Here is a 27916-nt window from a genome sequence, read left to right as displayed (position 1 = left end):
CCGGCAGCGTGGATAAGAGCCAGCAGTATGACGGCAAGACTATGGCTCTGTTCGAGGTGGGGATAGTTTTCACAACTAAATTCAAAACATATTTTCCCATGCTGTCACGTCTAATATGACTGTGTGTGTGTGTGTGTGTGTGTGTGTGTGTGTGTGTGTGTGTGTGTGTGTGTGTGTGTGTGTGTGTGTGTGTGTGTGTGTGTGTGTGTGTGTGTGTGTGTGTGTGTGTGTGTGTGTGTGTGTGTGTGTGTGTGTGTGTGTTTTGCAGGAGGAAATGGATACCAGTCCAATGGTCTCCTCTCTGCTCAGCAGTCTTGCCAACTACTCAAACCTGCCAACGGGCAGCAAAGAACACGAAGAGGCCGAGAATAACGAGGAGGGGGCTCGTCCGTCTAAAAAACCTGTCAAGGTAGAGGACTCAATCCCATTTCAAAGGGAACCATATTTTCTCCCAGATTACGTTACATGATATAAAAGTCATGTGTTCGTTTGTCAGTGCTTTAGGAGACTGGGCTGACATTTCAATTTAAGAGAATAATCAAATAGACTGCAATATTCCTTACAGTTATTGTAAAAATGTTTTGTTTTTTTAAGTGAGTCCATAGTAAAGTGATCTTTATAATGACCCTGGATAAAGTCAGCCCGATTTCTAACTCAATCAAAAAAGGGCAACTGTATCTGTTGTAGGACAATATGGTTTGTTCGGCAGGGAATACAAACAATAACATGAAATTATAAATCTTGACTTGAAAGGCATATTCAGGTGTGTGGCATTTGGCAGTCTTTTAAAAGTACTTTGTTGTTTAAATAGACAGGGACACAAACGTATAGGTGCATACGTATTCATCATAGTGTATTAAAACATGAATTATATTTGCATAAACTAATTGTAATGTCAATGATAAATAGACCTAAGACAAGAAGACAGGAAGGGATGTGTCTTCCTCCTTTCCAAAAGATTAGTCTCTCTTTGTGTTTGAGAAGAATAAACCCCTTTCTTTACTTTTAAAGAGTGCACTTTTGCTTTTGCACTCGTTTGAGAAATGAAGTCTGCAAGGAAAGACGGACAAAGGTGCTTAGGTTCAGCAAGAGGCTCCTGAGACACCGGAAGAGTCCTGCAGAGCCGGCTGTCAAGTGCAACTCAAGCTCTTCCTCAACAGCGTTTCCCCTGTGGACAAAAAAACAAGTCTTTTGTTTGATCCGTCCGCTCATCTCTCAGCTCATTATTATCACACACAGCGAGCTCTCTGCAGAATTTGAAACACTCAAAAACACTAAACATGTGGAAAGGTAAAGGCTTCATCTGATCAATTATTTTCTGGTCGATTCTGTACACTGTAACTTTATTGATATTGTTAAACATGTTTTGCACGGATACAGTAGTTGAGAAATGCTTTTGTTAACATTTGGCCCAATGGACCAACCTTAAGAATGTGATCATTGTGACTCATGTGTGTAGATTTTTAATATGGACACTAAATGTATGAGGAAGGAAGAAGATGAACATGCTCTGTAGAGATGTTTCTTTAAGGATATTACTTGTCCTCCTCTTCTCCTTCTTCACAAGATGTTCATCTTTCTGTGTTTGAGAAGAATAAACCTCTTATATATATTAAAAGATTGCAACAACATTCATGATATTAAAGGTGGGGTAGGTAAGTTTGTGAAACCAGCTCGAGATCGCTAGAATTTGAAAATACACAACCGGAGAAAATCTGCCACTTCCTTATAGAGCCCCTCCTCCAACACACACGAACGCGCACATGACCAATGAGGGCACGAGATAAGTTTGTGCACAGATGGAAGGCTGACAGGCAGGTAGGCCATCCAGTTATTTTAGCCGGGCCGGCTAAAATGATTGGTCGTGCTTTTTACAGCGCCACGGCTTCCACAGATTACATTTTTTGATGGATTTTTTGTCAAAGCACTTCAGATATTCATTGCTATCGGGATGTTAAGAGCATTCCATGGAATATAACAAAAAGTGTATCTCGAGCCGGTTTCTCAAACTTACCTACCCCACCTTTAAGGAACACTACAGTTAAGGAGATTGGACACAAAAAGTGCATTTACTCTCAGATTAAACCCCCATTTAAATGAATTTTCATGGAAAGTAAGTTGAGCTAGACTGAAAACAATAACAGAGCAACTTTTTGCTGATTCCTTTCACGTTTGTGTTTCTCAGGCTCCACAGCTGGGTACTCTGATGGGCGTGTACTTGCCGTGCATCCAGAACATTTTCGGGGTGATCCTCTTCCTGCGGATGACCTGGATGGTCGGGGTTGGAGGCGTCTTTGGCTCCTTTATAATTGTCTTCATGTGTTGCTCCACAGTGAGTTTTGTAACATGATCTCTTTTCCGAAAACTGTTGAATAGTAGAATAGATCTGTAAACAACATATTATATAAATCCAAAGTGGTTCTTAGGCACACACATACACCATTTGGGTAGCATGTGATTACACTTCAGGCTGTTACAATAAAAAAAAGCTGTACAATTCAAAATGGCATTGCACAGATGCTGAAGGTGACATAGTAAATCCTGGCATGAGGCGATCTGCCAATAAACCCACTAACACCCCACCAGCATTCCTCTGTTGGATTCTGTTATTCGATGCTACGCCAACAACCAACTAGCCAGGAGCTAACCCAAGGCATGCCATATAGCTGATAAACAAAATCCAGAAATGTGGCTCAAAACACAAAGTATAAATGTTTGAATAGGCTATATGCAATCTAATATTTAATTATATTTTGTGAGATGTTTACAGGGCAATATTTGGAGGGTTCTGGTGTAGCGAGAGGAAAGACTTCCTTTTTTGGTGCATGGAGTTGGAGTTCAGGGACAACATCTACATTTGGATTGCTTCAAAATTAGCTAATTGTAGCTAATAAAAGCTGAATTGTGTCAGACAATAACCAATGGTTTACAGATTGCATTTCTTTCAATGCGTTTAAGCATCTTTTGCAATTCAAACTGTTTACCTGCAATCAACCAAAGCCTTTTAAAATGTTGTTGGTCAATAATACTCTTCATCAATATACCTTGCAATGTAGTTCTCCCTTTGATGAACAATTCAACACGACCTGATAACTCTTGTGCTGTTGGTTGTTTGATCAAGGCCTTGCTGTCGGCCACATTCAATCTGAGGTGCCCACCTCTCAGTCCCCTAACCCTCCTCTGTTGTGTTCTGCTTCATCCAGACAATGCTCACAGCCATCTCCATGAGTGCCATCGCAACAAATGGAGTCGTACCAGGTGAGTGGATATCTAAGAGTATTATTTGTGTGTGACAGATCAGTGCTCTGACCCTTCTGTGTGTTTGTGACTCGCAGCTGGAGGTTCGTATTACATGATCTCTCGCTCTTTGGGGCCAGAGTTTGGTGGAGCTGTCGGGATCTGCTTCTACTTAGGCACCACCTTTGCAGGTGCCATGTACATTCTTGGCTGTATTGAAATTGTGCTGGTAAGTGGCTTTGATTATCAAATAATAACATGCTTATTGTTTTTCATATTGTTTTTAAAGGCTTTTTCTAGGAAAGTCTTTTTTGCATCAAGCATTTTGGCATGTCATAAAAGGAAAAGCACAGACTTATCACTTATTAGTCCTGTTATTGTATCTGCAGCTGGCTCACTGGTATGACTTTAGGGATACTTAGAAAGAAAGTTCGATTTTTTTCATTATCATAACACAGCATACCATTGTAAGGAGAACATGTCGTAATGAAAACAATCTGCTTATTATTATTATCAGTCAATTTATCATTCTGTTTTAAAAAGATCAGAAAATGTCTTTTATAAAACGGAAGTTAATATATTTCCAATTAGTTGGTCCTTCTTACTAACTGTTCAAACCCCCCAAATATTGAATTCATTATATGAGAAACAAAAGAACAAACAGTCACATTTGTGAAGATGGGACCAGGTCAATCTTTACATTTTAAAAAACAAACAATTATATCAATATCAAAGTATTTGCCAGTTAATATTCTGTCGATCAACTAATCAAATATGTCCACTCTATTATAATAAGCAAACCTTCTGATTTGACAACATATACATATATATTGTAATTAAGATGCGGCTTACAACGCTTTTTTCTCATTGTAAAAGCTTTGAATTGATGAGTAGATCCAATGTAAAGCACTCCAAGTTTAGCCAGCATTCTATCATAGATGTACCTTGGTTAATTATCGACCCTCTGCCTCTGCTTTTCTCCCTCCATCTTTCCATTCTTTCAGATTTACATCCTTCCTCAGGCAGCCATCTTTAAGATTGAGGGCCTGGAGGGGGCTGAGGCCGAGGAGGCTCTCCTCAACAACATGCGGGTGTACGGCACCATCGTGCTGAGCTTAATGTCACTGTTAGTGTTTGTGGGGGTCAAATATGTGAACAAGCTGGCCCTCGTCTTCCTGGCTTGTGTCATCCTCTCCATCGTGGCTGTTTATGCCGGAGTCATCAAGACAGCTATTGACCCCCCCGTCTTCCCGTAAGTCACTTGTTTGTTCACTGGTCTAAGTCCATGCCGCTGATCTGAGTTTATGACAATGACGTGCCGACTTACTTTACAGCGTCTGCCTCCTGGGAAATCGAACTCTCATGTCTAAAGGATATGACATCTGTGCAAAAGTCATGGATATAGACAATGAAACTGTCACCACCAAACTGTGGAGGACCTTCTGTGATTCTGACAGCCTCAATGCCACTTGTGACGAATACTTTAACAACAACAATGTGACAGAGATACAGGGCATCCCAGGGGTCACCAGTGGCATCCTGGCAGGTAAGAGATGAGCTTTGTGAAGTGCTGTCATCTATTTAATACTATTTCTGTTTCTCCTTGCCCTATTTGTATAGTTTTATGTCTTATAAATATTCATGTTGAATTGTTGGAGGCCTGGTACTTAAGATTGTTATTGCCAAAACTACACTGTAGCTTTTATTTTGACAATAAAGCCTTTTAATCTTGGATCTTTGAACCTTGAGATGTTCAATCACACCCTCTCTCAATCGTCAGAATGAGTATAAATCCACCTCACTTTCTCATTTAAATGCTCCTCTGTCTTTAAGAAAACCTGTTTGGTAACTACCTGGAAAAAGGCATGTTCCTGGAGAAGCGAGGGATTGCATCAGAAGCCAATCCAGACAGTCCTCCACCCGGCTCCAACCGTTACGTCCTGGCTGACATTACCAGCTTCTTCACCCTGCTGGTCGGGATATACTTCCCATCTGTCACAGGTTAGCAGCACACAGGCCCAAAAGAGGAGGGACTCTCCGTATCAAATCTACCCTTAAAGCTGCTCTTATCAATATTTGTATATAATAATGGGCTAAAATGTAACATGATAGTGGAGTTGTTAAACCAACAAAGAATTACCAATGTCTCTGCAGTTCAACTTGTGGTTTTGTTTTTGGCAGCCTGAAACTTTTTTGTTTTGGATCCAATTTAATCTGTAATGTTTCAAGAAGTGACAGGGAGGTTTGTTCAAGAAACCTCTAAAAACTAATTGTACGCTACCTGCACAGCATCCTACAGCAGGCAGACAATGTAAGCAAATTGCTGACGGACGTAGTCGAGCATATTACATCCTAAAATACATATATTTGTATTTAAATATATCAGTGGACTCACTAGAGTGACATAAAAAGAAGCTTACCATGCATGCAGGTGCAAAACCTCCTGATTATTTCCTTTTGCTCCACTCACAGGTATCATGGCGGGCTCCAACCGCTCCGGAGACCTGCGTGATGCTCAAAAGTCCATCCCCATTGGCACGATTGCAGCGATCACCACCACCTCTATTGTGTGTATCCTTCACTGAGCAAAACAAAGAGAAAACTGTGAGGAGCTAATTGATGTGTTATATTTAACCTTCTGCATGTTATCATAATATTGTGATTGAAAAAGTTTCAAAATACACTTCTTAACAGCTTTTTCCCAGACATGTCCACTGTGATCCTGTTTGGTGCCTGTATAGAAGGAGTAGTCCTAAGGGACAAGTGAGTATAACTATGTTGATTTGTGTAAATGTATAAAATTGTTAAGTTGTTTTTTCACTGTGTATCTTTGGTAGAGAGCTGAACCAGTCAACGTTGACCAAGGTTTAAATTGATGCTGTTTAATATGTTGCTCTGGATGACTCAATGTACTACCTTAGTTATTGAACAAAACTGGTTTTGGCTTTAGGAACATCTGGACCTAAAATATATATTTTCTTCGGCAATTGTCTGGAACATCTGGTAAGGATAGTCCCGGAAAAATAATATTCATACATTGTTGCTCTGACAGGAGGGCAGGGAGGGAGACCGATGCGGACAGCAACAGACTGGAGATCAGGGAGGAAGAGGGAACCAGTAGTGATGAGAGAAGGGAGACAGATGTTGCGAGGCGGCTCGTCTTAAGAGAATGATGTAGTGAAATGGAGACTAAAGAAGGAGAGTGTGAGGAGAATAACTAAGGCAGGATGAATTAATGCAGTTATATTCCCTGAACAACCTTATGTTACCTCTGAGAATTCAAAGGTACATAAGGAAATCAATGCCTTCACCTGAAATAATAAATTAAGGATTGATTGAATGTCAGAGAGGACATACCAAAGCCTTTAGAGTGTTTTGACGGCCAATCAGTTGGGCATGTGGCTAAGGTATGCTTAATAGGTGTTGTTCTAGGTGTGGTGGGGATGATGAATATTGCATGTGTGGAGAGGGAATTTGTAAACGTGGAGGTCATGAGAATGTTGCATTTTTGGGGCTTTGAAGTGTTGACATGAGAGGTGGAGGAGTAGCAGATATAAAGGAAACATTTATCTTCTGCAACTTATAGGGTTGAGAAGGAAAAAAAAGATTAATGGAAGAGAATATGACAAAGAGCGATGTGTTGCAGAGGACCAAAGGAGGAAAAAACGAAACTGGTATAATTTATAGTGGAGTAATAAAGGCAACATCTGACAGAAAGAGTCTGACACTGAGAGGATCCAGGTTGTTCTGGTTAAAGCAGCAGTGCAACACTTGGATATAAAACTGTTGTAATGGGAGTAGAAAGGGATGAGATCAACGTACAGTCAAGAATCAGCATGTGTTGGGTGATATAAGAGGGGGGAAAATACATAAGATAATATTACATATAATAATATTCAAGAGTACTGGGTTAACCTGGATTTTGTGTTATATGAGTGACAGTTATGCAAGTTAGAAAAGATGCTGGAGTGTGTCCGGTTTGTAAAACAGGGGACTCACTATATGGTACTAGGTGTAAGGAGTGATTATATGAAGTACTAGAAGTGTAAAATTAGTGGAAGAAGTTTGTCATAATCTACTACACTCCATCTAAAAAGTTGGATTCAAACATTCTTGAGGAAATAGCGAAGCAAAAACAAAATGAGGTTGTGGTTTCAGGATTGTACTGCAAGTTACACACTATGGGGGGTCGAGAGAAAATATGATGGGATAGATGTCAGCATCAAAAAGGCATCTGTGCTTTATCTCACGCTAGTTTCCAACAATATGGTACCAATGTGTGATTGGAATGTGTATCAACAAGGAACCATAGGGAGCTAACATTACCCAGTGCATTGTTAACCACAGAAAGGCAGGGAAGGGACATGGATATATGAGAAGGCTGATTGGGAGACATTTCAGAAAGAAAGTAATAGATACCCGAGTCAGAGTGATTGTAATATGGACATAGAAACATTTTGAAATAAGATTTAATAAGTTAAGGGGCTAAGGTCAGCTGCATGAGGGTCTTTAAAGACAAAGTAAATAGCAAAGCAGGTTCATGGTGGGATGTGAAATGAAATGCAGCCGTGAGAAATCATTTAAACTAGTCAAAATAACACAATATCCATCAAAAGATAAAGGACACTATTTTTTAAAACGTATAACCAAATCTCTGTTTAACACAATATTTAAAGTGGTGCTTATGCATAAACCTTATGTCAGTTTAACAGATCTGTCGATTCAATCAGAATCATTTAGATGTCAAAATGGTTTCAGTGTTAGTTGACAGTACAGTACAAACAGGCTCAGCAGGAAGAGGCCGAGCAACATTTATTAGAGAAAGTGCTGCGACTCAATCAGGAACAACACATGAGGATGATTAAAAAGAGAGCTGGGGACAGTAGGGAGTGGAGTCATCCTGTTTTATTGGAAATTATTTTTGCTGTAAACAGTAAGAAACATATTGAGATAATACTTTCATTACAGTTGACACAAGAAATAGACGAGGGAAAACTGAATCTGAACGCTTTGAGGCACTAAGCAGAAAGGAGAGCACTGAGGATCAATACAGTTTAATTTTCTGTGACTTGGGAACAGATAACAATCTACACTGTGTTGAAACATTTCTTAAGGATTATATTTTGATGTTCTTTTTTGCTTTTATTTGAAAATGGTGGGGAATCGAACCCGACATGGTTTTGTTATGCAGGAAGTGTTGTAACCAGTCTGCTACGAAGGTGGACCATGAGGACACATTTAAATATAGGGACTTAATAACTTGTTGATGTTATTTAATGTGTGTGGGAATAAGGAAGGATCCTTCAGAGCTTTAGCAATAATTATTCCAAGAAGGAAACCTGGGAAGAATGCCAGTCTGCCAACGAGCCATGCCTTGTTATCACATGTCTGTAAAAGGATGGAAGAACATGGTCAATGAGAGGCTAATGTTTCTCTGCATACCAATATAGTGTAAATTACTCGTTATGATATAAAAAATTGATTATTAATAAATGTTTAGGATATATATTTGTTATATAACTTTAACTTTAGGTTTTAAGACAATTATTAAGGATGAATACTGGGACACCCCTTGCAGCTAAACAAGAAACACAATAGCACCAAAGTAGAGAGATCACTTTAAATCACACAAAAGCACATAAACCAGTTCTTTATAAATGAAGAATGTATTAACTATTATACATGCAACTAATAATCAAACACCCGATAATTCAAATGAAATGAAAAAGGAAAAAATGCACAATGAATCGCAAGCAATACAGAAGGAGGGGGGCGATGAAGTTAACTTTAAGGTCAAGAGATCAAACAGCATTGAACCATCCTTTTTGTAGTGCATTACGTGGGACGTCCTCACTGTTAGGTGGGCTCCTGCCTCCACAGCCGCACCTTCTCCTCTATCAACTTTATCCCGAATAAACTTTCATTACTAGCTAATACAAAAAAATCCCAATAAACATCACTATCTAAATTTCCTCATCCTTGACATATGTTTTTCAACTGTCAAGAATACACCAAACATGTTAAGGGAACTTATTATAGGACATGTCATTAAAGTAGTCTCTATTTTTTGTGTTATTTCACATTCCAAGGGCAGCCATTCAGATCGGTCAGAGGGGCTTGAAACCTTGAATAAACAATGACATTTCCTCCACCACTGATCTAATCTGCGAAGAGTTTGGGTGTTCTCTCCTGTGAGGTTAAACTTTTATCAAGCAGTTTATGATTAGCATAGATCATTGGCTTCTGGCTTTCAGCTTTAAACACAACGTGTTCCCCTGTTGAAGCTGTGTCCCTTTATGATCCCCTGTTGTGAACAAAGTCTGTGAGAAAGTTCTAATGACAGAGCTGTGAGATAAAATGCAGTGTTAAGTTCTCTTCTGTACCTTTCACACTCTACCACCAGATAACCTTTTAACCGGAGATTTATGGCATCCTGTTCCAGATGCATTTAGGCAGTTCACTGTTGTGTCAAGGCGGAAGTTCCCGCCACTTCTTCCACACCACGTTAAAGTAGATTTAAGAGAGGAAAGGGCACTATGGATCCAGTGTTGTTTTTGGAGGAAAGAGCACATGACATGTTCTGAAGAAAGGGGGATTGTCCAAATATACTTATTACTTGTGGAAACATTTTTGAATGGGTAACAGGCCTTCTAAGCGGAAGATACATGAAGGTTTAATAAGGGTCAGAACTCAAAAGCAAACATTTTGTAGAGACCGGAAAATCTCAGTGGGGTGTAAAAGCCACAGTGTGCAGGATTTAGTGGCCTGCAGTCATACCCCTTCACTCTACCCTGTCTTTTCAACCCTGTAGAAAAACAAAACAACAACAACAATTTCAGAAACAATGAATTACCCTAAATGCTACGCACTGCTTCTTTTAGTTCCACTTTATCCTCTGTGTAAATAAATGATATATTCTTAATATACTAATGGACATGGGAATATCACTATTTGCAGATGACGGCCCTGGAATAGAGGTAAACTGTGTTACATATAGTTGAGCAAATACATGATGCGATTCATCAATTTGAAATGTGGGCGAAGAAATGGGGCTATAACAGTTCAGTGGAGAAGAAAAAAGTTATGCTTTTCACAAGAAAAAATACAGGATGGATACATTTTAAAAAAGTGATACATGTGATGAGATGTCTAGCAGAAGTGAAATGGGGAGCTTGTGCATTACGTAAATACAGTATACATGTAGCTCTAATCAGATCATGGCTAAACTAGGGAGTGTGTCAATGGATTACTAGCAAAAATGTTTGCAGGGCCAGACAGAATACAAGTGTGTGTTTAGCAGCAGTTAGAACATTGCAATATTGTCCACTTCACACAGTTTTATTACAGGGCTCTTAGCAAACAGTCACATACTGTATCTGGTTATATATCAGTTCAAAATCAATACTTGATTTGTTTTTCTAAATGTTTGTTATTTATGGCAGTGTCTGCCTATTGTGTCTTCGCCTCTCTCCACAGGTTCGGTGAAGGAGTCAATGGTAACCTGGTGATTGGGACTCTGGCATGGCCGTCTCCCTGGGTCATTGTGTTTGGCTCCTTCTTTTCCACTTGTGGAGCGGGACTCCAGAGTCTGACTGGAGCTCCACGTCTCCTGCAGGCTATCTCTCGGGACGGCATCATTCCATTTCTTAGAGTGTGTACACATGTAGCATTCAAATGCAATCTTTGTCATCAAAGCAGACATTTCGTTTTTCTGTAGCTTGGGTCTGCATAAAACATTTTTAATACATGGCATAGCACTATCTTTCTAAGAAAGGGCTAATAAATCTGATCTGCAGGTGTTTGGGCACGGCAAGGCCAACGGGGAGCCCACCTGGGCCCTTCTGCTAACAACTAGCATCTGTGAGATCGGCATCCTCATCGCCTCCCTGGATGCAGTCGCGCCTATCCTCTCTATGTAAGTACACACAAGCCCACACACACAACCACACACTCACACACACTGTTTGTTTATTGCTGTGCACACCTGCTGTAGTAAGTATCCCTCATTTCACTCACTTGTCCGTCTAATATTTCTGTATATTTATGTTTCTCTCTCTCTCTCTCTTCTTCGCTCCTTTTTTTAAGGTTCTTCTTGATGTGCTACATGTTTGTCAACCTTGCCTGCGCCCTGCAGACTTTGCTAAGGACCCCAAACTGGAGGCCGCGCTTTAAATTCTACCACTGGTGAGTTTGTGTGTCATGAATTATGTCAGAAAACCTTGCTCAAAACAGAACTGCACAGTAGCACCATTACATTTGCATTTCTGCAGTTGACATAAATTCTAGCTGGAAACTCTCAGTAACAGCACTTTGTGAGATAAGGACATTATCCACTGCAGTTTTGTCATACTGAAGAGCAGTCTGAGTCCAGAAGTGCCAAAGCTTTAAACATCTTTAAACATCTCTTTTTACAAGTTGTGGTTATTACTGTGTTCAATTTGGTAGAATTTTCCCAATAGAGCAAACATGTGCTGTCCTGTCCCCTGCAGGGCTCTGTCTTTCTTGGGTATGAGCTTGTGCCTGTCGCTCATGTTCATCTGTTCCTGGTATTACGCCATGCTCGCTATGGGCATCGCCACCTGCATCTACAAATACATTGAGTTCTGCGGGTAAGAAATCATCAGTGGATTGCTATTATTTTCATTTTCCATGAATGCTACTATAGCACATATACACCATAATATCATGTGCCAACCTATGAATGTGCTGTGTCACAGAGCGGAGAAGGAGTGGGGTGATGGGATACGTGGCATCTCTCTCAGTGCTGCACGCTTCGCCCTCATGAGGCTGGAGGAAGGACCGCCACACACCAAGAACTGGAGGTCAGTCCACACATCTTCAGTGTTTAAACAGTTTCACTTTTATCACCTGTTGAAAAAGTCCTGCAAAAAGTGTTCTTACATTTTTTGTAGCTGTTTTTTTACGAATCCCGTTTTGCTTTTAAATTAAAAGTGCAGGACAGTTAATCCTAATAAGCAGATGTAAACGCCCTCCAAAAAAGGGCATGAGGCTATAGGGCCGTGTGCACACACCTAAATTGAGTAGGGAAGATAAGATAATTACAAAGCCCAAACGGTAATCTAAAGAGGGTGGAGCACTGGACTCCAAATCTTCAATAGTTCTGTAGGTGTAGTATGTTGAAGTGAATGCCAAATGAGCTTCAAATGTAGTATTATCATCATTATCCTTATGACGAGTAATTTACTTAATGCTTTGTTTTTTCAGGCCTCAGATGCTGGTTCTAGTGAGCGTGGATGCTGAGCAGAACGTAGAGCAGCCTCGTCTGCTCTCTCTGACCAATCAGCTAAAGGCAGGGAAGGGTCTGACTATTGTTGGCACCTCAGTTCAAGGAACCTTCCTCGACAATTTCACTGAGGCCCAGAGGGCAGATCAGGTGCGTCCTCTAATATCTAACACATACACTTTGACCTGTGATAAAAAAAACATTAATATCAGTCAATTGCTTTCACTGACACCAACAGCTGTGTTCCCCTCTCTGTGTATTTGTAGTCGCTGCGTAAATTGATGGAGACGGAGAAGGTGAAGGGTTTCTCTCAGGTGGTCATCTCCTCCAATCTGAGAGATGGGACGTCCCATCTGATTCAAGTTGGTGGACTGGGAGGTCTGAAGCACAACTCTGTGATGGTCAGCTGGCCCCGAAACTGGAAACAGCCAGAATGCCACGAGCAGTTCAGGAACTTTATTGGTAAGTCCTAATTCATTGGTCCAATAATTGATGTCTTAAAATGTGATCTTAATCCCATGCATATAGACAATGTCTGTAATTTGTCAAGTAAAAATTACTCTGCAAATTAGCTACCAGATTTTGCAATGTCATGTGGTAAAATTAGTGCCGTCTTTGTGATATAAAGACTTATTTTATTTATAAATGTTTCGCCAATCCAAAAGTTATGGAGGCTTCGTTTGCAAATATAAATGAAATGATGGTGGACAACGACCTTATGGATGGTTTTTTTATTCATATGCAATTAATTCATTTTTGTTTTGTTTTCATGAACTTTACCCCTTTCCTGTCTAATGGAGTGACCAAAACAAGGGGAGGTAACCCTTTAGGTAACCATTATTATTTGTCCATCTGCAGAGGTGGTTAGAGAGACAACTGTAGCCAGTCTGGCCTTGTTGGTTCCTAAGAATATCGCCAGCTACCCGTCCAATGGAGAGCGCTTCACTGAAGGACACATAGATGTGTGGTGGATTGTCCATGACGGAGGCATGTTGATGCTCCTGCCCTTCCTGCTGAGACAGCATAAGGTGGGAAACTATGAAATATAATTAACCTCTTCTTTATAAGAGGGTTTATTATGATGAAAAAAAAACGAAATCATTAACATAAGTTACAAAGGACGCAGTTACACTGATAACATTGTTCATCATCTGTGGATGTTCCGGTTTTGTCCCATAGGTGTGGAGGAAGTGCAAGATGCGCATTTTCACTGTGGCTCAAATGGATGACAATAGTATTCAGATGAAGAAAGACCTCATCACCTTCCTCTATCACCTGCGCATTGATGCTGTGGTGGAAGTGGTGGAGATGGTGAGAGACTTGTCTGACACATCATCTCAGTTCACACATTAACACTGCTAGCAAATTATTTTTGTTTAGAAATCTTTGTTGAAAAAGTGCTTTGTGTTGTGAGATTAACCTGTTTTTTATCCATAGAAGCAAACTATGGCTACTGCTTGACTAAAACTGTATGATAAATGTATTTTCTGCTTCAAAGCATGACGGTGACATCTCGGCCTACACCTATGAGAAGACATTGGTAATGGAACAACGATCACAGATCCTCAAACAGATGCATTTGACCAAGAATGAGAAGGAGAGAGAGGTACATCAGAAGTTTGTTCTCTACACAATTGGAAACAACCATTAATACAATTATTATGTCATGTATTAATATCAACTTTATCAAATGGAGCACACCTGAAGTTGTATTCAGCATAGGACCCTGAAGAACATGAAATCCATGTTCACACATTCATTATCACTCTGTGGGCTCCAAGTTTCAGAGGAAGGAACATCACTTATGATAAGGTGTTGGTGGACATGTTTTCACTGACATGAGGGAAGAGAGAATTAATTCTAGAGGGAAATTCCAATTTGAACCATGTCCATTTTCTTAATTTGTTTGATAACTAAAGATCCAGAGCATTACGGATATATCCCGTGGGTCCATTCGGCGTAAAAACCCATCGGCCTTGCGCTCGCAGCACAGCCCTGATGAAGGAGCCAGCGTTGCAGAACAAACAGAAGACCAGGTAATGGCACTCTTAGGATATATAACTTGTTTATTTACAGTACCTGTGTCCTCCTCGTTCTCTGCACAAGTTTCTGTGCTCCGGCTTGGGCAGACTCTACTGTTTATTCTATGATTTCCCTACGGCCACTGGCTTTCTCCTACACTCACAGGTGTCTCCTCTCTCTCTTTCACTGTCACGTCACTGTGTTCGTCTCTCAGTCTGTGGCTGTCTCCAACCCAAAACAGGTGCATCTGATCCACAGTAAGAACCCCTCCACACCAGCCAGCCCCACAAGCCCCACGTCTCCCGCTGTGCCTGCAGGGGGTGCCACAACCTGGACGGACAACAAGGGGGCAGAGAAGGGAAAGAGCCCTTCAGAAGGGAACCCAGAGGTGGGCAGAGACCCCTTCAACATGAAGCCGTGAGTGACCTCTCATTTTCACTCCTTTGAGTTGATAGTTGTAAATGTATCAAACGTTTCCAACCTATTGAGTTTTGATACTTATTAAATAATATGCCGTCAGTTTCTATGTGACACTCTGTAATAGAACATGCACAATCTATCAATGGTGCTAACCGCCCTATGCATTTCTCTTCAATGCATTACCAGTCATCATGCATATGTTTGGACATGAGCAACTGCACCTGTAGCAGACTCTAGAAAGATTTTACACATCACTATTTCACTCAGCTTCCAGCAGAGAAAGCGGACATGACACGACATCAACACACAGAGAAGTAAATATTTGTGTATATTGACCCATGTTCCAAGTTTAAAGGAGATACATTGTGTTTCTGTGCACGTGTCAAACATAAACAACTTAAACCACTATCAAATGTAGCTTCCTGTGCACCTGTGCAAACGTGTCCTTCCGTAAATTCACTGTAAATATGTTCCTCCTTACATGCTGCTGCAGAGAATGGGAGCACTTGTAAGTATTGACATTTTGCAGGGATTCATATTGTGTGAGCTGAGCAGCTGACAGAATGATTTGTAAACCTAATGTGGCCTTTTGTTTCTGCCATCAGGAGCCAGGTTGACGTGAGGCGCATGCACACGGCGATGAGGCTCAATGAGGTCATCATGAAGAAGTCAAAGGAGGCAAAACTCGTCCTGCTCAACATGCCGGGACCACCCAAGAACCGTGTGGGCAATGAAAACTGTATCCTTTATCATCATGCATACAACATACTATATTACATGTATTTTTGTGAACTTTACTCAATTCATTTCAGTTCAGATCCTTGCAGCAAGGCAGCACAAAAACATAAAACGCAACACAATCACTGTAAGATAACTGGAGACATTGACAATGCTGAGACTTAACGTGCAATACAGAATAGAATAGTTAATAAAAGCAAAGACAAAATGCAACAATAAAAACAGACATTCTGCCATTTATAGTATATTATCACTAGAGAGGCTGCATTTTGCATGTTTTTCCAGCTAAAAAAGTATTTTGGTGTCAGGTAAGCAAGTTACTTTCCTTAATGTGATTGTTTTTCAGACATGGAGTTCCTCGAGGTGCTCACTGAAGGTCTCAATCGGGTCCTCCTTGTGCGTGGCGGAGGACGGGAGGTCATCACCATCTACTCTTGAAGGACTTAAAAGTCTTTTAAGGGCACGCTCACCTTCGCTGGACTCTGTCCCCTATCTTATTGTTTCAGGAAAATTCTCCCACACCATCATATATCTCCTCATCTCTTCATTGGAGGGATGATCTTGAGAATCAAAATACCTTTATTCGTCCCACAGAGGGGAAAAAGCTTGTTAGTGTACACTAGATTCTTAAATAATCTAACTGAAAAAATCCTAGCTTAGTGTTGCCAACCGTTTTTGAGTGAAACAAGCTAGCATCACTTGCTTAAAAAGTGGTCTGCAACTGTTTGTACTCTCTTATTAGCTGATGACAGCAGATTAGTTTATAATTAGTTCTGACTCAGGCAAAACAAAAGACTCCAAAAGCTTTATTTGTTCTCAGAAAATGGAAGGTTTTCTTTCCCTTTTTTGACTTCAACTTTCTTTCCTGTTGCTTTCGTTCTTGGTCCTTTGTTAAAAGAGAAATGTTTTTTTTTCTTTTTCTGTTATTTATGTATGTATTTATTATTATATATTGGGTATTTATTTATGTATTTATGTCTGTCTTTGTCCTGGTCTGTTTGTGTCTTTCACTGTATGGTTGGAACTGGAAGTATTAATACTAGACACTTTCATATGTATTAATAGGAGTATTAAAATAGCAGAGGATCTAGTTGTTAATATGTAAAAGAATCCCCCAAACCAACTACCTGGATGAAGTATACTTACCAATGGTTTGAACTAACCTTTGAGCAAAATGTATGATGTAAAAGTTTTGATACCCGTTTTGAAATGTAGTCTAACAGATGAAAAGAAATACCTACATATTTTAATCTTAACTTTTTAGTTTAGATGTTATGTGAAATCTCAAAAAGATTCAGACCTGGCATCTCTACATGTGTTTAAAATATATTATTATAATGTCAAATGTTATGGTGAAGGTTAATGAATCCACTTAAATATATTTATGTCAAACACGTTTAACTGCATAAGTCAGTTTAAGATAGATAAGCATACAGCATAAAAGTTAATCTTAGAGAGTTTATTTTTTTAATTGTATCGTTCAGAAAATAATTTATTCAGAAATTCTAGAAATAATTTAAATTATATATTGTATTTTATGCATGTGCGGAGTGCACTGCCTTGCTATTTAAGTATCTTGCAGATAGTGAGACAAGATCAATGTAAACCAGTACCAGGAGACGCTTAGCTTAGCTTGTTTCATTCTCTATGCTAAGGTAAGACAATGGGTGCTAGACATGACGTATAATCTTCTGGACAAACTCTCGGCAAATACATTGCCCGAAATGTTAAACTACTTAAAATGCTTATTTGCTGCCATACTATTGCACACTATTGGAGCATATGAAGTAATAAACTTTGATATTGTCAAGGCAAACGCAGGCATTAAATGCAGACGCCCAAAAATACCTTGGAATGAGGAATCTCAGAAGGGTTAAATAAAAGTGGTTAAGGATGTTTTATGCACTAAGTTATATTATCCTGCAGAGTACCTCTCAGACGTTTAGTTTGTGTATGTGTGAGTCTGTGTACAGTGATATTTAGTTTATTTTTGTGTGCAATTTAGTCATTTCTGGACATGCATTAATACGTGCATATGTGTTGTTTTGTCATCGATATTCACACTTGTTAAAATCCACTGATTCTGCAAAAGTTATATACTAGGATATGAACAGTAAGGGTAGGGCGATCTTGCATAAACTTGCACTGGAAAATGCATAGTTTATGACATCAGGAAGGCAACAAGGCATAGGCCTATAGTTTTAATAGTTAATGATGAAAGTTGTTGTCCAAATTTGTATTTACACAGTAATTTGATTTATAGCCCTCTTCCGTTTGGCCTATAGCGCCATAACGAATTTGACTTAAAAGATTCTGAACAACTTTCTAGAAAATAGCATTCAGTATCTTTCAAAGGAAAATGCTAGACTTCAAATGTTTTTATACATGTATTGTTTGTAACGCTGTAGAAGATTACCCACGTAATCACACACATTGATATGTCCTCTTTTTGGTTAATATCTGTGCAGTCCTCAGTGTTTCCCTTATAACTCTGAAAAGTGTGGGTGCAGAACTATAAAAACGGTACTGATTCATAAGAAGATGGTGGAGCTCTCCAGGTGGATCAGTCACCGGTCTGCAGAAGTCCGCATTTTCCAACTTCCTCACACAGAAAGTGTGTGTGTATGTGTGTGCGCTGTGTGGACCTGATACACAGTGGGTTTGAGTGAGGACAGTGTGTGTAGCCTAACTTAACAGCAAGACAGAGTGAAGATGGGATACTTGTACATATGTGTGATTTTAGGTTTAGAGATAACGTGTAATGTGTGTAAACACAGGTTTTATAGATATCACAAAGGCAGTTTGTATTGTCTTTTAAAATTATAAACGTTGTGTTTTGTTCTACCATGTATTATGCAATCATAAACAAGTAATGGTTTGAATAAACCATTTTATATGTCAGCACAAATTGAAGTTAATTAAAATCATTTTAATACAACTGTGACAGTTCAAGTGTCAGTCATATTCCTCTCTTACAGTGTCTGCTTATAGATCAATTGTGTTTTATTAGCAATTATTGTTTGTAATTTTGCAAGTGTTGATTGCATGCCTCACCTTTTCAGAACTTGTGATCACACTAGAAAAACAAAGCACTTTCTATGATGTGCAAATGAAACTGTTCTTGCTCAGGCTGCATCAGTGCTATAGTGTTATGTCAGTGATAAGACCACATTCCCGCCCTAAACTCACAGGAAACACGAATACATCAACTCTGTGATACATTTACCATCTTAGTTTAGCATTAGCATGCTTACAATGGATAATGTATACAAAGAACAGCAGAATAGTCTTTAAAGGCGTTTAGTCATTAACCTTGAACTTTTCGGACCAGATGAAATCAGTTGCAGAGTTGAGAATAGATAAATTGTTCCAGTGCTACTATTTTAAAGGAGGCTCATAAACAACATGTTCACAGGCATGAAAATGTGTTGCTAAGTGTACAGTTGTTGCACAGTCTCTTAACCCATCTCTGCAGCCTGCTCTGATATGCATTCAGAAAGATCATATCAAACTATGACCTGCAACACTGCAGACACATCGTTAACAAGACCAAACCAGTTTTATTTTGTTTTTCATGTTATATATAATGCTAAGAGGATCACCAGTGTGCCACAGGTGTTAACAAAGAACAACATTACAGTGTAAATAGTAATGATAACTTATTTGACTGTATATATCTGTTTAGATTAATAAAGGTCCATCTTACAGTATCTTATATTTATCTTATCTTATAAACATCTTTGCAATGCATATCTTATTGTAAGAATATTTCTAAAAGACACGTTTGTGGTAAATGCATTGATATCTATCTCTTTATTTAATACAAACTTAATCTCATGGCAGGTGATTAGAGTTTTATGAGGGCAAGCTATTGTGACAGAACTGGTCCATGTCTTATATCCAAAGTCCATGCATCCATGTATCTCTGTTAAGGCAGTGTTTGTCTGAGAGATAGCTGTGGGGGAAACTTCTGAAGCAATTGGAGTCAGGACTCAGAGAGACACGAGGAGAGCTGGAGCTTTGATGGCAAACACTGATGGTTTATTTGGAGCTTCGGCCGGAGAATTCACAAGACATGTTACGGGCCACGAGTTGACCACACGGTATGAAACAAATATGGACCCTGAATCTAACTAGAGCTGTCGTCCATAGAAAAGAATGTGCGCCAGGGAACCTAGGTTCCAGAAAAGAAGGGCTTCTAGATGTCCCTGAACAATAAACTATATCATGTCAGCTTGTGTGCTCGGTCATATGCTGGCCACAATGCGCCCAAGCTGCCCCTCCTTAAGAGAGATAGCAGCAATACCCAAGGCCGTAGACCTATACCATCGGAAAGGAGACAGTGAAAAGAGGACAATTATTAACTGTGTCAAAGGTTGAATAAGCAAATTATTCCCCAACAATAGCTAGTTATGCCTTTGGCCTGTCTTAAAAACACAGTCTGAAAAAAACATTGCCTGCCATTTCCTACAAGAGATTTCAAAATGAGGGCAGAGTCAACCAACCTTCGAATAAAGTTACCTGTATTTGTTTTTGTTGCACAGGTGACCATTGTTGCCTTGTATGCTGCCTTTGTCACCTACGATGACCAAGCGGATGCCAGATTTCAGAATAACAGGACTAACCCCATGGAGAATGCTGTATACAAGGACTATCCTATTTTTACAGACATACAGGTTATAATATTTCTCGGCTTTGGGTGCCTATTTGCATTTTTTCGACTCTATGGCTTTGGTGGGATGGTTTTTAACCTTCTAACTGCTGCCTTTTCAATCCAGTGGGCTATTCTGGTGCAGGGCTACTTCCAGTTCTGCCATGATGGTAAGATCCACCTTGGAGTGATTAACCTCATATATGCAGAGTTTGCCTGTGCAGTGGTGCTGATATCTTTCGGGGCAGTGCTGGGGAAGACGAGCCCGCTGCAGCTGCTGGTCATGGCTCTGCTTGAAGTGCCAGTGTTCGCAGTCACAGAATGGGCTGTGCTCAAGTATCTGAAGATAAATGATGCAGGAGGATCCATTCTTATTCACCTGTTTGCATGTTATTTCGGCCTGGGCGTCACTTTTGTGCTGTACAGGCCTCACCTGAATGAAGGCCATGCAAAGGCGAACACCAGCTACCAGTCTGATATCCTGTCTTTGATCGGGACTTTGTTCCTCTGGGTTTTTTGGCCTTCATTCAACTCATCACTGACCCTGAAAGGAGACGACCAGCATAGAGCCATCCTGCACACCTTCATCGGCCTCAGTGCCTCCACGCTCACAGCCTTCGCTCTCTCTGCCATGCTGAACAAAAATGGTAAGATCACCATATCCGACATTCAGAATGTGACCCTGGCTGGAGGGGTGACAGTGGGGGCGTCTGTGGATATGATGATAACTCCTGCAGCTGCATATGCTCTGGGTATGATGGGCTGCATTGCATGCATGCTGGGCTACAGATACTTGAGCCCCTTCCTGGAACAGCGTTTCAGGATCCAGGATCAGTGTGGAATACATAATCTGCACGGTCTGACAGGACTTATATCCAGTGCTGCAGGGATATGTGCTATTCTGATGGCTGATGAGGAGATGTATGGACCCAGTTTGTATGAGATATTTTCCCACAGAGCACCAGTAGAGGGAGACCCTAAACTGCACGAGCTCCAGATTTTGATCCCTGGTTTACAGCCAGGGTTGGGGAGGACTGCCCGGGAACAGGCTCTCTTCCAGGTCGCAGCTGTGTTCTCCACTATAGTAGTGTCAACGCTGGGAGGCATCCTCACAGGCTTCGTCTTGAAGCTGCCGTACCTCGCACCACCATCCGATGTCTTCTGTTTTGACGATCAGCTGTTTTTTGAAGTTCCTCCAGACTATGATTCACCACTAAAACTCAACAAATTATTGACAACAGATGATTCTGCTGCCTGACATGCATCTGACATGTATAGTATGGGCAGGGTCAGCTTCATGGGGGGTCATTCACGGGCCATGCCCCCCCAAACGAGTCACTGTGCCCCCCCAACGCAGGGCAGGCAAGCCCTGCCACTTTGCCGTTTTTTAGTTTTGTTATCATACTATAAGTGAAAACGTTTCCACAAAATGTTTTTTTGTGTGAAATAAATCAGAAATAAAGAATACAAATAAAAAACACAGCCTGAGGTGTGCTCACTGCTGCTCGTTGATTGGTGTGTTGCTTGACCAATGACCCCCGACCTTTGTTTTGTTGTCATTACGTGGCTGACTGTTTAGTTGTAAGCCCAGTGGCGATCTGTTCATCTGTTATACTGATTATACAGTAAAGCCATCGAAAATAATATGATACAGACAGTACAAGTACTTCTGGGTCTCTGTGTTTCATTCAAGCTCGGCTATGTATGTGTCGCACGAGCGCATTTTGTTGTTGTTAGCATCTGGTTAGCTAGCTATGCTAACGGATATAAAGAGCTGTTTCTACAACAAGTGTGGAGGAGAGTTATGGGATTAGTTTTGTTTCATAAAGATAAAGCAACACTTTCTCAGAATCAAGCAAAACTAAGAGTTTAAGAGAAAAAAAAACTGAGTCAAGCAAAATAAATTTAATTTCAAAAATAAAAGTATAAGTTGCAAACAAATCATTTGTGTAATCATGTAAACTATAAGTCTTTTTTCTTTGTTTTAACATATATTTTTGTTTGCAGTTCTCTTTGCTTCTTTCTCAATCAGACTTGCTCTCGCTACAGCTTTCTCATTTGCGCTCCCTCATTTTTTAGCTGCGTTCACACCGGAGTACTTTTCACCGTACTTTTCGCGTTTAGTTCCGTTAGTACCCCTTATGTCGCGTTCACACAAGACGAAAGTCTTTCTCTGGTCTGCATCCCCTTAACAATTGTATGTTTTGAGCTGTACTGTACTGTACCCAATATACAAGCTGTTAATAAACTTTTCAATCAATCAATCAAACACCAAAAAGAGCACTTCATCTCGGGAACTTTTACCCCCATTTTTAGTGCCTGCTGAGAGATGGTACTTTCCTGGGGGAAAAAAGTGCCCCAGTTCTGATTGGCTGGGTGAATTGCAAACCACGCCCCGTACAACTCTGAAATGTTTTGTAGAGCCGCCATTTTATTATCCTCGCATTAGCATTATTAGCATTAGCATTCGCCCAGCGCACAAACGCAGAGAGACTAACTTATGGCAACACAAAATAAAACATGGGAGCGGTGGAGATGAGGAGGTGTCGGCGTTCTGGCGATTTACTCGGAAGGCTTCAGTAGAAGCTGCTGGGACTCCCAGCAGCTTCGCACACCCCCAGAAGAACCAGCATTTCAATTATTATAATACTACAAGTGAAAATATATGTAAGTATTGATCATTTGTGTTGTTTGTGCTGTACTATACGGTCTGTTTCTTTATTGTGTTAGTTAAGTGAGAAGTAAAGAAAAGCTGTGTTATGAAAGTTAGGTTTTGCTAACTTTAGATCCATAACAATGCAAGCTAAGTAGCCTACAGTTAGCTACAAAGCGAGCAGTGAGTGAGCGTTCAGACACCGGCGCACACACTCAAACGGACTCGTGTGCCTGACTCTACCAACAGGCTTTCATGATTCTGTTTAGATATGCAAGTATAAGCCATGATAGCTTATTTTATTAACACGCTAATTTGATGTGAAAATCAATGGAGGCTGAGTTTACTACTTCTCTTTATAGGAAAACCTACCGTCCATGACTGCCCCTGAGCTGTGTTTTATTTGTTAACTTCATATTTTTCATTTCCTAAAACATTTATTTTCCTCTCATATTAACAGTGTGGATCATTGAGACAGCGTGGTGTCCAGAGGTCTTATCCCGTTTCCCACTTCCTCTGAGGGGACAGCACGGAGCGGGGGCATGAAGAAAGACCTGCCAGCTTCATCCACGCTGGGCGTTGCTGTTATCACTTGCTCAGTGTCATTTAATTTGACCTAATCATTTCATTTCATTTCAAACCTTTATTTATCCAGGTTGTATCCCATTGAGATCATTGATCTCTTTTTCAAGGGAGACCTGCTCAAGTAGGTTCCACATGAAACATTAAAAACATAAACAGAACAACAAAAGGACATCATACAGTAGCATTACAGTATTACTAATGTCTTTACATATACATTTAATATATTTTATTATTATCCACCTTTTTGTTTTATGTCCTTTTATTTAAAACATTCTTTGAGACTTCATCTTCTGGTTAAAATTTCAATAAATGTAATTTGTATAATCACTCTTTTGTCTTTATTCTACATTAAAATGTTAGAGATTCCATTCAAATCTGTTGATTATTCAGATCTTCCTCAGGCTAGGAATAGTATGTCGAGTTTTGAATGCTATCATCCTATGCTTCTCACAGGATATATAATGAGACAACACCGTTTTTATCCATTGTGTATGAATAAATGCTTCAGCTCTTCAGACCAACATAGTAAGATGTGAGCATGTTCCTAATTGTGTTGGTATGCAACTTAGGTCTGGTCTGTTTAATAAAGCAAATCTGACACTTTTATATTGTAGAATTTGTTAAATTAAAGCAGTCTTTAATTGTTTGTCCTAAACATAGCAATAGGCTATATGCTTTTGAAATGTAACATGTCTTTGAGTAAATAACAGTATACAGTTTATATTGTGTATCACCTTTAGCTTGAAAATACATAGATGTGTTTTTTTTATCTATAAAATAAATAAATAGACAGACACTTTATCGATCCCAAATTGGGAAATTATTTTTACAGCAGCAGTGTGTTCAGGTATTAAAATATTTAAAGTTGGAATAAAGTATAAACTACACAACACAAGTATAATGCACAGCAATCCATAAGATAAGTCCGATATTTTCATGAAAACCCCCCAGGAGACACCAACACAAACGTGGCCGAGTGGACTCCGGAGTTTGCTGCATGAGTTGCACTGTATGATCTGTGGTTTAGTGGGCTGTCACTCAAAAACTGAGTAGCCAATGGGGAAGCACCCCTGAAAGTCCCGCCCACCTGGGACGTTTGTGTCAGAATCGAAAACAAAAAATGAAGGAGTGCGAACGAGAGAGCTGCAGCGAGAGCAAAAGTCTGATCAGAAAGAAGCAAAGAGAACTGCAAACAAAAAGACATGTTAAAACAAAGAAAAAATACTTATAGTTTACATGATTACACAAATGATTTGGTTGCAACTTATAGTTTTATTTTTTTAATTAAATGTATTTTTTTTCTCTTAAACTCTTAGTTTTGCTTAGCCGCTTTCACACCAAGTACTTTGCCGCACTTAGTGCCCCGGCACTTATTACCCCAGGGCACTAAGTACCAATCGCGTTTACACCGGAGTACTTTTCCCTGAGGGAAGATTACGCAAATGAGCCGCTGACGTCACTTCGTCTTCTTCTGCTTTGGGTTTACTGGCAGGCCGCAAACAACTTCACGGCGTATACTGCCACCCGAAGTCCCCGGACGGAAGTCCCCGGAGTTGGGGACTGGCTTCTACTGAAGCCTTCCGAGTAAATCGCCAGAACACCGACACCTCCTCATCTCCACCGCTCCCATGTTTTCTTTTGTGTTGCCATAAGTTAGTCTCTCTGCGTTTCTGCGCTGGGCTAATGCTAATGCTAATAATGCTAATGCGATGATAATAAAATGGCGGCTTCACAAAACTTTTTGGGAGTTTTATGAGTTTGGGCGTGGTTTGCAATTCGCCCAGCCAATAGAAATTGGTACTTTTTTGGTACCACCTCTCTAGCAGGCACTGAAAATGGGGGTAAAAGTTCCCAGCACTAAGTACTATTTTTGGTGTGAACGCGACATCAGGGGTACTAACGGAACTAAACGGGAAAAGTACAGGGTAAAAGTACTCCGGTGTGAACGCGCCTCTTGATTCTGAGAAAGTGTTCCTTTATCTTTATGACACAAAACTAATCCCATACATTTCAGGTCTATGGGAACCTTGAAAGAGTATAAATAATTTACTGTGCCTTTTTAATATATTTTTCGAAATATTACATTTTTCTTTTGACATACTATACCATGACTTTTTATTTTATTTTAGAAAAACTTAGGACATGCAAGATGGAAGAGCATTGACATTTGTTTTTCCTCATCACAAGATGGCGACACATAGCAGTGAATTAAATGAATGTGACGTGGTTCAAAAAGGCGCCATTACTGAGCTGTTCGTGCCCTCAATTCTGTCTCACAGGAGTTACAAGAGAAGGAAAAATGTCAAATCTTAAAACTGATCATATGGAGAGGTTATCTTTGTAGTTCAGTCACGCACAGGATATAAAAATGTTCCACATATTCCAGCCTTAAATCACCCCCCTGCTTTAATTCATTCGTATAGGCTTAATGCAGGTAAACACTATTCAGATCTAATCAGTGTAAAAATCCTTTATTACAAGTCAAAGTTCTGCATTTAAATTGTTACTTAAATTAAAGTATAAAAGTATTAGCAGTATTAATAATGTACCAAAGCAAAAGTAGGCTTTCTACACAACGGCCCATTTCAGAATAATATATATGAACAAACATTTCCGAAATTGGGATCAAGAAAGTACTATCTTATCTTATTTTATTTTGTGCTATTGCATTATAATTAATGAGGCACCAATGTGTACCACGTATGTTGCAGCTTGTAAGAGGAGCTTATATTTTCTATATTTCCTGTCATGTATAGCTTTGGGGCTATATGTATTCATTGATTATATTGAGTGGGAATGCTGATACAGCATTCCAACTATATGTTATTCTACGGACAACATTTGTATTATTCCGCCGGAATTTTGCACCTCTTCTCCTCCTGCATTCAACATCGCAGAAACTCCGTTCAAACATCAAAACGTTCAGCTTGGTCGGGAATCGATGGCTATCATTTGGATTATTCATAACTTTCATAATTCCAGAGATACATCCCATAATTCATCACATTTTTAACCATTGAAGTCAATGGAGAAAATCTTCAGACTTGAACAATCTTCATGCGACTTCAACTGCTAACTGTTCATTCATACTTTCACTCAGAAACCTCATTCCAACTTTAAAATGTTACACATCTTTCTGACATTATTCGTGTAACACAACTTTTAAATCTGATTCTTACTTTTAGAGATATTAAACATTGTTCAGACCTTGGTAAAGAGGCTTTCTTCAGATTTTAACATTAACTAGAGTGCGTGATGTCACAGCTAGAGGGTAGGAAATCTTGAAATTTGCCTTCATATTTTTTTTTAAAACTCCCATAATTCCCAAACCCTACATTCCTGAGACATAATTTTTCATGACAAACGTAGGAAAACATCTCGTAGCTTGAAAAATGACAAATAATTAAGCAAAAATAATTGAACAAAATGCCTCTTGAGGGCATGAAGTGACAAAAACTTTCAACATGTCTCCATTAAAACCCATTGTAATTTCAGGCTGATATTTCCTCACAGCAGCAGCCGCACACCTTTAGTTAAACTGCCAAAAAGGCCACATTATCAACCCGAAAGTACACAAAAATTACACTTCAGATAATCAACTTCCTTGACATGCTTCACGTTTTGAAATTTCACAGATATCTGTTATGTTTCTTCCACAAAACGTTCACATGTAAGAAGTTTATCTCTCATTCAGAACAATGCAAACCTTTGATCTCTACAGAGCTCGTTAAATAAATAGATCAAATAAAGGCAGTAAAGTAAAAAAAAAAACTCTAAGATGTAGTTGAGTAGAAGTTTAAAGTAGCAGGAAATGTAATTACTCAAATAGGTAAAAGTCCTACAATCAAAATGTTAATCAAGGTAAAATACAAAAGTATTCGCATTAAAACACTTAGTGCCAAAAAAAGTAATCCTTATGCAGATTGGATAATTTTAAGATTATATAAATGTTATGTTTTGATTGTAAATAGCCTACTGATGATTGAGTAAGTTTTATCAAAGCTTGTAATTATGCAGCTAATTTGAGTTACTTCGAATGCTGAAGGCTAGCTGGGGAATGTTACTCCAAGTGTAACTTAAGACCTTTTTTAATGGTTGTTTATATTTCACATCATTAATCAAAATCTGCAAAGTAACTAAAGGTAGATCAAATGAATGTAGTCGCGTAAAAGTACACGATTTACCTCTCAATTGTAGTGGGGTAGAAGTACAAAGTACCACAACATGTAAGTACTTCATAATTATACTTAGTACAGTCCTTAAGTAAGTGTACTTACTTATTTACAACACTGCTTACATGTGTAGTTTGCCTGTTTGAGGGAGAGAGATGAAGCGCTGCGCATCTCCAGAGGGTGGCGCTAAAGCA

General features: G+C 39.6%; 2 protein-coding genes across 2 annotated transcripts; both read left to right on the top strand.

The window, feature by feature from the left end:
• Window positions 1-41: 41 nt before the first annotated feature.
• Window positions 42-16099, top strand: LOC117479512 (solute carrier family 12 member 5-like). The gene is made up of 25 exons (XM_034126518.1): window positions 42-56; window positions 269-403; window positions 2186-2332; window positions 3204-3258; window positions 3336-3466; window positions 4242-4489; window positions 4572-4783; window positions 5071-5238; window positions 5710-5808; window positions 5943-6000; window positions 10714-10888; window positions 11034-11152; window positions 11323-11421; window positions 11727-11846; window positions 11955-12059; window positions 12463-12631; window positions 12748-12943; window positions 13340-13509; window positions 13661-13774; window positions 13980-14087; window positions 14401-14517; window positions 14745-14920; window positions 15417-15431; window positions 15529-15662; window positions 16008-16099. Exons 1-25 carry the CDS (start codon window positions 42-44, stop codon window positions 16097-16099), a joined length of 3177 nt encoding a protein of 1058 aa, XP_033982409.1.
• Window positions 16100-19667: 3568 nt separating this feature from the next.
• On the top strand, window positions 19668-21570 carry LOC117479422 (ammonium transporter Rh type B-like). The gene is made up of 2 exons (XM_034126371.1): window positions 19668-19764; window positions 20206-21570. The coding sequence occupies exon 2, from the start codon at window positions 20290-20292 to the stop codon at window positions 21568-21570; it is 1281 nt and encodes a 426-aa protein (XP_033982262.1). The 5' UTR covers window positions 19668-19764; window positions 20206-20289.
• Window positions 21571-27916: the final 6346 nt, after the last annotated feature.

Source organism: Trematomus bernacchii, unplaced genomic scaffold (genome assembly GCF_902827165.1).
Source record: "Trematomus bernacchii unplaced genomic scaffold, fTreBer1.1, whole genome shotgun sequence".
Classification (NCBI taxonomy): domain Eukaryota; kingdom Metazoa; phylum Chordata; class Actinopteri; order Perciformes; family Nototheniidae; genus Trematomus; species Trematomus bernacchii.
This window is presented reverse-complemented; position numbering and strand designations above follow the sequence as displayed.